The sequence below is a fragment of the Leptonychotes weddellii genome, chromosome 2 (genome assembly GCF_054177405.1).
Source record: "Leptonychotes weddellii isolate Sample4059 chromosome 2, ASM5417740v2, whole genome shotgun sequence".
Classification (NCBI taxonomy): domain Eukaryota; kingdom Metazoa; phylum Chordata; class Mammalia; order Carnivora; family Phocidae; genus Leptonychotes; species Leptonychotes weddellii.
Window position 1 is genome coordinate 147,127,276 of NC_138370.1, and position 11,950 is coordinate 147,139,225.

Here is an 11,950-nt window from a genome sequence, read left to right on the forward strand (position 1 = left end):
TTTCATCACCAGTGCTTCTTCCGTCTGTGATCTCTGGCTCTTGGCAGCTTCCTTTGAAAATACTCCCAGAGAACAAAATTCTAAAACTTTAATGTAAAGAATGGAGAAACAGGACAATCACTCTCCTCTTTCCTGTTCATGGTGTTGTACTCTTCCCTTACCCCTAAACACACTGCCCCTTATGTTGCTTCTTTCATAGAGAAATATACGTAGAGGAGATTTCTAAGCCCTGCCCCCAAATAATAATAATAATAATAATAATAATAATAATAATAATAAAATTAAGAGCATGTTAGGACTCAAAAGAACCTCACAAATTTATATCCCAATTCCTGAGGCCACTAAGACTTCTCCCCAGACTGAGCAGTGACTGGTCTGATGGCCAGTCTAGTGTGTAGATCCAGACCCTGCAAATTCAGTGCCCCAACAAAGGCATGCTGCACTGTGGAGGTCCCCATCTTCAGTCCAGTGGTTCTCCCTCCCCTCAGAAGCCTGTAGACCTTCAATTTGCTCCATCTCAAAAATGAACTTTCAAGACAATATCTGAACACTTCTAAAGTGCAGATTTCTGGGACATCAGAGGATAGGCATTTAATAAATATGGGTCAGACGAGTGAAGGGTTGATACCATCAAGTGCTACCAACATAGAGAAGCGTGTTAATGAGGATCACTTAACCTAAGTAACAGAAGTGAAGATCTTGCCCTCAGATATGGGAGAGAGTTTTTGTTTTGAGGTTCCCTGTTGGGCCCCTGAAATCCCAGGACTAGGCAGAAGAATTGTGTATCTGCCTACGTGAAGGCTCTACTTCTATAACATCTCTTGAATCCCTTTACCTCTCTTCATCCTACATTTCTATTCTCTTGCGTAGGTATCCATCATTTCTTACCTAGAATAAGCCTCTTAATTTATCTCTTGGCTTCCCCACTTCTTCATTCCCTCCCCTCAAATCCCACTACAGTGCATCCATAGTCCTGCAGGACCTGATTCCGGCCATCTCTCCTACCTTCTGTCTCATCACGCCCCTCCTTGCGTGGCTCCCACCCCCTGAATCTTTCCTGCTCTAACAAAAAACTAAATGGAACTACTTATAGACTCCCAAACACTCCATGCTCTCTGACTTCGGAGTCACTGATGATCGCTGATTCCTATGCCTGCAACTTTCTCCTTTTCTACTTTACCACCATTTTATTTGCCTACTCCTACTCACTCTTTAGTACCTAGCATAAAGGATGTCACCTCTTTCAGAATCCTTCCTTGACACTCTAAGAAACTACATGTCCATTATGAGCCTACTGGGGGTTCTTTTCTACAGCATCCTTATTCCAGAATCAGGCTGACAAAGGAGCCACCACCTGAGCTCCGTCAGCTGCCATAAAACAGAGCAAAAGAGAGTGGGTAGAGACTCAGACACTAAGTCTGAAGGCTTCCACCCGGAAGTCACACTTTACACTTCCATTCAACTTTCATTGCCCAAAGCAAGTCATATGGCCACATCTAACTTTTAAGGGTTAGGGAAGTTAAATCATACTATGCGCCTAGAAATAGGGAGAACTGGGAATATTTGTTAAGCAGCCCTAGTGACTTACACAGTAAAGTAAGTTGAGGCCTGGAAAATCCCCAATGGATTTGGTGATCTTAATGAGAAGTGTTTAATTTGTGTGACAGTGGGGGGAACCATGTCAGAGGAAGCTATGAGTGACTGAGAAGTAAAGAAATAAAGAGAGTGAGAACAACAGACAACTCTTTCAAGATGTTTGACTGTAAAGTAGAGGAGGTAGATAAATGGTGGTGGTGGTGGGTGTAGCCAAGGAAGAAAATAGTGTTTGGTAGTTAGTTATGAGTATGAATGTAGCTTGAGCATGTTTATATGACACAGGATACATCCAGGTGAGTATGAGTGTTGGAAGATTCCTAAGAAGAGGAGTTGGGTAAGGTCTTTGAGCCGGTGGAAGAGACTGGTCTCTAAAGCATGGTGGGAGGATGGGCTTTACATTTGAACAGGCTTCCTTCCTGGATACAGTAGGAACAATGGAGAAGCAAGTGGGCACAGATGTCAATCAGTTTATAGATTGGGAAGTAGGAAGTTGAGGGAATCTTGTTCAGTGGCTTCTGTTATTGTGAAATTAACTGATATAAAGCTATCATAATCTATTCCACTTGGAGAAATTTAGGAGACCGTAATAGTGGGAAAAAAATGGATGCCCCTTTGTAATACTTGTGGTTTCCTAGCATAAAGGTTGGGAGGATGCTAAACATATTGCTTCTCTGTACACAATACACCAAATTGAAATGCCATCTTCGGGTGCCTGGGTGGCTCAGTTGGTTAAGTGACTGCCTTTGGCTCAGGTCATGATCCCGGAGTCCTGATATCGAGCCCCACGTCGGACTCCCGGCTCAGCGGGGAGCCTGCTTCTCCCTCTGACCCTCTCCCCTCTCATGCTGTTTCTCTCTTGCTCGCTCTCTAATAAATAAATAAATAAAATCTTAAAAAAAAAAAAAAGAAAGAAATGCCATCTTCTAAGCACTCATATAAACCCGGTGAAAACTGGCTCATTCTTAGGAGTTTTAACATAGCTATGAAATGAAAGTCTGTTTTTGCCCAAACTCACCCCTAAATATACTGGGATATTTATTAACCCCAGAGGCTTTCTCCCCACCCTCTTTCTGTCTTCAACCTGAAAATGATTTCTCAACACATACCATACTCACACAGGTCAGGACATCGCTTAGCTGAGAAGAATAATCTTACCCGATCCTTTTCTTTGGAGCAGAAGACAATGCCTTCAAAGTCTCAGGACATTGCTACCTTAGGATGTTGCTATTCTAGTTTTTCTGGCAGCTGCTGGCCTGGAAAATCATGATCCTCTCCATAAATGTTCTTCTGCACCCTGCAAGCTTGCTCAGGGCTCATGATTATTTTTTTCCTCCTTTTTCAAATAGTTTTTTTTTTTTCTTTTTTGGTTCAGACAGAAAGGCCTCCCTGCCTAATTTAATTTTGTTTCTCCTTTCTTTGTTACAAGCAGATGTCACTTTTACATCTGTGACTCTGATCAAATGCCCCATGTCTCCCCACCACCAGCCCAGCAGATGTTACTACTATTAGCCAAACTCCAGCAAAAAGAAAAAAACAAGAGTAATCATGGCATTGGTCGGGGAGACAACTAGAGAAGTAGAACAGGGCTCTTCCGTGATGATGTGCTTAAAAAGATACATACTGGAGATCTGTATCCCATCAGCTATATGGAGGATAGCATTTACATATGGGGTGTCTCTGAAGTGAATTTAAATACAGAAACACCATCTATGAGTTAGCCATAAAGCTCCAACCCAAACCCACACAGCTAACCCAGGGCAGATGTCTTTTAAAGTGACATGACCCTGGACACATAATATTTATATGCAGGAGTAAAGCACTACATTAATCCTGCATAAATATTGTGTAAAAATAAGACAAAACATATAATTAACTTCTATACACACATGTCTTCCAGTAAATTCTTAAGAGAAATTTTCTGCCTGATTGCTTTATTTTCTCCTATTTGGTATCTTAGAGCCTGCTCTTTCATATGCATTATAAACATGCAATAGGAAAGACCGGGTCCATGCACTGTCTAAATTCCAAAGTGTTTAATATGCAATTCAAGGAGACTCTACCACCATCATCATCTTCTTCATCGTCATCACCACCATCATCATCACCATCATCATCATACTCATGTCTGACATTCACTGGATTCTTTCCAGGTGCCAAGCACTGTGCTAATTGTTTTGCACACACTATTGTCAATCAGTTAATGATTGTTAGTCCCACAGTGCCAGGAGGTTAGTTACCAGAAATACGAAGAGTTTCTATTATGAAACGTGTATTATGGTTGCTAGGCAAATGGAAAATGTGGAAAAAATTCTAAAATGCTAGGAGACGGTCTCTATCAGTGGATCTTCATACTTGGGGATGCTGTGGTTGGTTTGCTTGATGTTCCAGGGAAATGCTGTCTCAATAAATTCCGACTAGGTCATTTTCTTAGTGCAGGTGAATGGGAAAGGCTCCTGCCTGCAGAAATCTTTTTGGAGAAACCCAAGGACAAATCTTGCCTTTTAAATTCTCTGGTTGAGAGAATTGTTGGTTCTGAGGGGAGCTTTTGGCAGTCAGTGGCCTCGCTGTGCTAGGATAATTTGGATGCAGTATCAAATAAAGCAATCAGAAAGAAAATTCCTCTGAAACTCTCACTGGTATTTAATATTTTATTCACTCCCATGTTATTGTGCTTTGCCTGCGGTGAAACAGCCTCAAAACAGCCTCCTAGGAGTGAGGCATTAGGAAGCTGACAAGCGTTTTCCCATGAATTGCTACTACAATACAATGGCATTTTGTTTGCTGTTTTGTTTCCTTGTCTTCTAACATTCTTTCTGACTTTCAAGGAAAAAAAGAAGAAGAAAAAGAAACCTTCCTATGAATGGCAAAGAAAAGGAAAGAAAAGTTTCTTTTAAACTTTCAACCTTTTTCATTTGGTACTGGGTAGCATGTAAACATTTTTTTTTTCTCATGGTATATATGCCCGTAGTTTCTTCCCTTTGTGTGTGTGTGTGTGTGTGTGTGCGCGCGCGCTTTAAATGGCTTTTTTCTTTCTTTCTTTTACCACAGCATTGCCTTTCCATTATTGATTCAGAAAATCGGCAGGGAAAAAAAAAATCAACCGTGTACACATATTAAGAAAGGGAAGTCAGAGGAAGATGGATCAAACCATCCATCTATCCATGCGGTCATTTATCTATCAATCTATCTCTGCTACCCACCCGCCTCTATTAAAATAAATAGCAGGCACTGTACACATTGCTGGTTGGCTGAAGTTGTGATCTGGACAAAAGGTCTGTTTGGGAAAAGGATGCTGAAGCTCTAATTCTATTTGTGCCGGTTGAAAATCAGGAGGGGTTTTTCTACACTTCACTTTTATTAGATTATTTCTTATAGATGGTTTCTTTTTTCCTCCCAGACGCGTGGTGGAGGCTGCTGAAGCAGTTGGTCTATAGTTGGAATAATTAAATTAACCATTTGGTACAACTTTTAGGGGAGAGCTCGCGTGTAGAAAGCACAACTCTAACAAAACAGGGCGCTGGGGCTGGGGCTCCGGCCTGGCCCAGCCCCGCAAGCCTTTCATCTTCGGAGCAGAAGCAGGACCCCGGGCCACAAAAGACCCACAGAGGGAACGACGGGCCAGGGACGGTGGGGGTGGGGTGGGGTGGGAAGAGGGACGGTGACACTGAACAAAATAAACCTACAAGGCCTACAAAGGGGAAAATGAAGTCAAGCAAGCGCATTTGCTCATCGGACCGTGCGGTCCCGGCGCTGAAAGGTCCCCTGGTACAAAGAGAAGGAGGCGCACAGCACCCCGCCCGGGCGAGGCCGGGCAGCAGAGGGCGCCTGGAGAGAGGCCTGGGCTGACCGGGGCACCGGGGAGAGCCCGGGGCTGTGGGGCGGGGGAGGCGGGGAGGGAGGCGGGTGGGCGCCCCGGAGCGCAGGGCTGGGAAAAACCCAGCCCGGGGCCGCGGGGAGCGCGGGGCGGTGCCCAACTCCGGCCGAGGCTGGGCCTGCCGCTCACACCCCATCCCGCCCCGGCACCCCCCAGTGGCCTCGCACTTCCCTCGCCGGGGCGCCTTGGGCCCCGCTCCCCTGGCTTCTCCCGGTGTCACCCTCGGAAGCCCCCAGATCCAGCTCCCCAGAGCGGCACACAGCACCCCCACGCCAACAGCTCCTGCGCACAGAGGCTGTCCTCCTGCACCGACTAAATCCCTAAGTTCTACATCGTCATTCAAGAGCCACCACCCTCAGTAGCTGTTGACAGAAACCCTGCTCCTCCGAGCTCCCCTCACACTCCGGGGTCGGGGCCGCCTCCGCCCCAAGGGCTATAGGGGCCTCCGGGGACTGTCCGCAGATTGGGATGCAAGGTGTAATTGCCGCGCACTCCGGGCGGGCGTAGGGCCCGGGCCCCGGGCGCAGACCCCGTGACACCGGTCGGGGATGGAGCTTCTTGGGCAGAGAGCGCGCGCTGTACACTCGGCGGAGACACAAGCCCCGGTGCACCGAGGCACGGGCGCCAAGAGAGGTGTAAGCCCGGCATTTGCCAAGCCAAGGGCCTTGAAGCCAAAACGCGTCCCCTCCCAGACACTGTGTCACACTTCTGCAGAGAAACGGCTGAAACTCCATGTGAGCGGGAGGGGCAGGCTAGCCGGGCGCCACCCAGGCCAGGGCTCCCTGCATCCACACCCCATGAATGCGGGCCCGGGGCAGCAGGGTCGCGTTCGGAAAACCAGGAGGCACGCCCACAAAAGTTCGAGGGATTCGAGAAACCTGGACAATCTATCCTCCACCTCCCTTAAGGGCGGGGGGAGGGTGGTGGTGTAAATAAGGGTGGGGAAATTCCCTGTGTAGCGTCCGAAGGGGCACAGCCACCTCCCGATCTAAATGCAGATTCATATTCATGAGAACGGGATAAAGACAAATCCCCACTGTAATAACACTTGGATTCCCATCCGTCTTTGCTGGCCTTTAGGTTTAGGGGACCGAAGACGGATGTTTGCATCTCTTTTCTCCTCTTGTCTGGTGACCATAAAGAAAAACCATTTAGAGCGTTGCAATTTGTTTCTCGCCGGAGTACAACCTTGTACACATTTATTTTCATTTCACCCCCGTGCACAAAAAAGTGCACACTGGTCACCAAGGGCCCTTCTTTATCAAATACGCATCGTACAACATACAACTGCAATAAAACTATCAGCCCTCCCCATAAAACTATCACCAAGCTGCTCCACGGCTCCTGCTGCCTGCACTCCTGACATTAGGTCTTGGGAACGTCCAGAGGATGCGCCATCACCTGAAATCAGCCTGAAACTCACCCAGCAGAGAAGCACGAGGCTGGGGGGCCTCCGTCCCTGTTTAATCCATTACAGCGTCCGCTGCAGTTTAGTGCGCAATAAAACACGGGGGCAGTGGAGAGCGGGCGCCCATCCACTCCCCAGCACTAGCATCGAATTAAACCACTTAGTTTGGCAAACACTGAACGCCTAAATGCCCCTATAAAGACTTTATGAGTTTGTTACTTTAATTACTGACTTGTTACAGAGCACATAAAGGGGGTAATGAATGCAATAAAACTAATTATCTACACATTTAATTCATATAAAATATCCAGGGTTTGTTTACACCACCCGGCGATTGAACTAAGCATTCCTCCTCTTGCCTACCGAGAGAAAAGATTTAATGAAATACTTTTCCTTATTCTGCTAGAGCCTAACGAACCAAATGAAAATTACCCTCCGCTTAAATCATGGGGCCACTGAGGTCCACAAATCACCGTTCGCCTCTTTGTCTGTACCTTGCTGCCAGCACCCAAGAGTCTGAGGAGTTGGAGGAGGAAAGTGTTCGACCTGGAGCCTGGGCATTTTGAGAGCAAAGATTTCGCTCACTGCAGTCAACACACCTAAAAGGCAAGCGGACAGCAATCCTCTTTGCGAAGCCCCTGGTCTCTGGTAGATTGAGGGCACCTGCAAAAGTGTAGGTGATAAAAGAGGAGAGTGCCCGGGAGGGATGGAAGAGGAGACACATTTAGGGACATTTCGTGCCCACTTGCCAGTCGTGGTGTAATTAAAATCAACAACCGCACAGAACCTCCAAACCAACAAAATGCAAACCCCAAGCTAATGCAGAAAGACACAGAGCAGACCGCAAAGAAGTCATCGGTAGAGACAATCCAGATGTTTCACATTCAAGAGCTTTACTCAGATGTTGCTTTATTTTTTAAACAGCTGTGTAAGCGGAGTCTCTAGAAAAGCATGTTAAGCTGCGACAAGAAACGCAATTTATAAGATGCTCTTTTTTTTTTTTTAACCCCCTCTACCAGGTGTATTTTAAAGAAATCCGCTTATCCTTCACATAAACCCCCTTGGCCCACTTACTCTACGTTACAGGGCGCCTGAGTCTTGTCAATGTCCCAGTCCTTTATAACATTTCATGCACTTCAGGGGGTAGGCTTGTTGTTAAATTGAGCGTGTAACGCTCTTACAAAACAGGTTTTCTATGACATCAAGGTTTCTTCTCCCTAACCGAGGGGGGAAAAAAAGAGGACGAAGAAGGGGGAAACACACACACTATCTCAATTTATGCCTAAGGTATATGATCAGTTAAAAAGGCTTAAAAGCTCGGGGAAATTGGATCAGGGAGAATCGTCACCCAACTTTCATTATTTCCAAGTAGTGTGATTGAATTAAAGGGCAGGGAGCTGGTTAGAAGGGAGGATCAGGGGCTCAGTGCGTAATGGTGTGGTATTAAATTCTAATTAGAGATGCAGGAATCAATGATAGGGAGGTTGGACAGCTCAGTTCCCCAGTGCCAGCCCAATAGACGGATGAGTTATTGTCATGTAAAAAGCGCCAGCAATAAGACCAACCGCTTTGCTATTGTCCAAGTGGAAAGAGCCAAGTTTATTATGAGGACTATATGCTCTAGAGACCTCAGACAAGGCATCTCATAGGAGGCTTTTTCATAAAACTAGGCTCTGCTGGTAGTAAGGAGGCCAGTTTGGAGGCAGGCGTTGAGCTGTGCACATCTCCCCACTCCAGCCACCTTCTCCATACCCATCTTTTATTTCATTTTTCCACTTGGCTGAGCCATCCAGAGCCTTTTCAATGTATAAAATGGAATATTCTTACCTCAATTCCTCTGCCTACGAGTCCTGTATGGCTGGGATGGACACCTCGAGCCTGGCTTCAGCCTATGCTGACTTCAGTTCCTGCAGCCAGGCCAGTGGCTTCCAGTATAACCCGATAAGGACCACTTTTGGGGCCACGTCCGGCTGCCCGTCCCTCACGCCGGGATCCTGCAGCCTCGGCACCCTCAGGGACCACCAGAGCAGTCCGTACGCCGCAGGTAAGGACCGCCAGCTTTCTCAGCCGAGGAAGCCGCCTTTCCGCTCGTATATAGGAAGCCTTGATTGCATTTGAAAATGGAAATGTGTTTAGTATTTACCAAACGAAATTTGCTTACACAAATGAAAGAATTTATCACGTTAGAAGCGATTGCAGGGAGGGGTAATTCACTTACAGGGTTACACTATCCTAGTCACACCCGAACCGCCAACAAAATTATCTTAAGCTGCCAAAATGATAGGCATAATTTATTTACTTTGCGATGAGACGTAAAGCTTAGAAAATAATTAAATAACAAAGAGTAAAGCTCATTACTGGCAGTCTCTCTCTCTCTCTCTTTTTAAGAACCGACAGCGGCTCACACCTCTTTGGCTGGTCATTTTTATGATTATTTCTTTAATTTATTATTTTTTTTGCAGCACTTTCCCCCCAACTTTTGGGCAGGGTCAACTTCTGAGAATTGAAAAGTTCCAACAGTGGGAGTGTTGGGTAACTTCTTCCCTGGTTCCCTGATATTCCGACTGATGTTTTTGGACTTTTTTCCTCTCTCGTTTTTCCTTATCAAAGCATTATTCCGTGTCCCGGCCCTCGGCCGTCCCCACTGCGCTATTTCAACCCACCCAAAGGCGCCTGTGGCAAGAGGGACCCCGCCACAGCCCGAAGTTCGCCGGTTTCGGTATATAACGAATTTGCTCGGTTTTTCTCGGCCGCTGCTCGCAGTCAGTCGCCCGCGCGGGCGTCGGTGGCCGCTCCAGAGCTACCTGACCTTGGAGTCCCCACATTCCGGCTCCGCGGCGCGCGCGCTCCAGACAGTTTTGCTCACACGCTGTCCCCTCTGTCGTCCCCCAGTTCCTTACAAACTCTTCACCGACCACGGCGGCCTCAACGAGAAGCGCAAGCAGCGGCGCATCCGCACCACTTTCACTAGCGCGCAGCTCAAAGAGCTGGAGAGGGTCTTCGCAGAGACGCACTACCCTGACATCTATACCCGGGAGGAGCTGGCCCTGAAGATCGACCTCACCGAAGCGCGAGTCCAGGTACGCGCGCCCACAAACCGACCCCGCGTCGCCGCACCGGGCCCGGTAGGGTACGGTGGCGGGGACCGGGCGGTGCTCCTGAAGGTTCCGAATACCCGGGTCTCTCAAAGACAAGAAGGGCCCGGGACCCAGGGCTGAGCAGAGAGGCCAAGTTCGGAGGGGCTGTGCGCACGAGGAAGCGTTAGGGTGCGCGCTCTTGTTTATATGGGCACAGGTGCGAAGCCTTTCCCGCCCCACGTAGCCCTGCGGAGACTTTCGGGGTCTTGGGACGTGAATGAGCTAGGCTTTTGCAGGACAGAAAGTGCCTTGTGGGAGGAGTGCAGACTTTGCCCCCGTATTAGACGTGGGCTTTTTGTTTTTGTTTTTCTGCCTCCTAACTCAAGTTCTTCTAACTTGGAGCCTTGAGTGTGGGTGCATTTTCCCGGTAACTATGACTTGGAACGCATTTGCAAAGGGGTTGTGACTCCATGGAGGTCATGAAACGCGGCTAACTCTAACCTTTTAGGGAAACAGGTGCACTCACGAGCTGGCCAAGGCGCCTCTCCAGGTGAGCCCCATTGTACGCTGTATCAGGCCCAACGGCCAGGATGCGCTGCGAGCATCAAACCCAAAGACCCCCCTCCTCCTTCTACCAATTAGCCTTTAACCTTAGACCTGCGGCCTAGCGGGTACGGCGAAGGTGGGGTGGTTCCAGAAATAGACTGAGCAAAGGCCCGCCAAAATAAAGTCTTCCATTTTAGGGCCTTTCTGGGACCTGGGGTCTTTTAACTTCTCCTGCAAGCAACCATTTCGCTGGCTTGCTCCGGTGACCCTAAGAAAGTTTCTGCGAAGACGCAAGGGCAACAAGGGAGGGGGCAGACTTGGTGGCGGGGTTTTAAAACAAGCCGAAACGGAACGTGGCCCGTCCTAATCCACGCTTTGCCTTTCCCTTTCCTTCTTTCTTTCCCTGCTTCACCGCCTCGCCTCTCCTCTCCCGCCAGGTGTGGTTCCAGAACCGCCGCGCCAAGTTCCGCAAGCAGGAGCGCGCGGCCGCGGCCGCCGCGGCCGCGGCCAAAAACGGCTCTTCGGGAAAGAAATCCGACTCGTCCCGGGACGACGAGAGCAAAGAGGCCAAGAGTACCGACCCGGACAGCACTGGGGGCCCCGGCCCCAACCCCAACCCCACTCCCAGCTGCGGGGCGAGCGGCGGCGGCGGCGGCGGGCCCAGCCCGGCAGGAGCCCCGGGGGCGGCGGGGCCCGGGGGCCCGGGAGGCGAACCCGGCAAGGGCGGCGCGGCGGCGGCGGCGGCGGCGGCGGCGGCGGCGGCAGCGGCGGCGGCGGCGGCGGCGGCCGGAGGCCTGGCTGCGGCCGGGGGCCCTGGACAAGGCTGGGCTCCCGGCCCCGGCCCCATCACCTCCATCCCGGATTCGCTCGGGGGCCCCTTCGCCAGCGTCCTATCTTCGCTCCAAAGACCCAACGGTGCCAAAGCCGCCTTAGTGAAGAGCAGTATGTTCTGATCTGGGATGTGCGGCGGCGGCGGCGGCGGCGGGCGAGCCGGGTCCGGGCGGGCGAGTGGGCGAGCGGGTAGGCTCAAGGCTATTGTCGTCGCTGCTGCCGTGGCTTTTCGTTGAGAGCCTAAAGTCATCGCGATAAGAATAAAGAGAAAATGGCGTCGCCCCCATTTCAACCCCACTCCTACCCCCCATCCTGAACCCCCAAAACACAAAACTCAAAATTTCCCTAGCTTCGCACCTGCCTCAGGGCCGCGCAGACCGGCCAGGGCTCCGCCTGCTGACCGCGAGGTGCGAGCAGCGCGGCCCGGACTCGGGGGCACTCTCAGGGGGCTGTGTCTGCGTGTCGGTGTCTGTGTGTCTCGGGGAATGTGTGTCTGTGGCCCGAGCAGGTGACAGGGAGAGTGAGGGGGGGGGGCACAACCGACTCAGTGACTTGCTTAGAAAAAGATAAAAATAAATAATCCCCCCAAATTAAAAACAAAAAACAAAAAAACAAACA

At 49.6% G+C, this 11,950-nt stretch overlaps 1 protein-coding gene across 1 annotated transcript; it reads left to right on the forward strand.

Moving 5' to 3' along the window:
- Positions 1-8,681: 8,681 nt before the first annotated feature.
- PHOX2B (paired like homeobox 2B) lies at positions 8,682-11,454 on the forward strand. The gene is made up of 3 exons (XM_006740824.2): positions 8,682-8,922; positions 9,771-9,958; positions 10,939-11,454. Exons 1-3 carry the CDS (start codon positions 8,682-8,684, stop codon positions 11,452-11,454), a joined length of 945 nt encoding a protein of 314 aa, XP_006740887.2.
- The last annotated feature ends 496 nt before the right edge of the window (positions 11,455-11,950 follow it).

Coding starts and splice junctions, on each gene's coding strand:
- PHOX2B (XM_006740824.2), top strand. CDS start 8,682: ATGTATAAAATGGAATATTCTTACCTCAATTCCTCTGCCTACGAGTCC. Junction 8,923..9,770: donor GAGCAGTCCGTACGCCGCAG/GTAAGGACCGCC, acceptor GTCGTCCCCCAG/TTCCTTACAAACTCTTCACC. Junction 9,959..10,938: donor TCACCGAAGCGCGAGTCCAG/GTACGCGCGCCC, acceptor CTCTCCCGCCAG/GTGTGGTTCCAGAACCGCCG.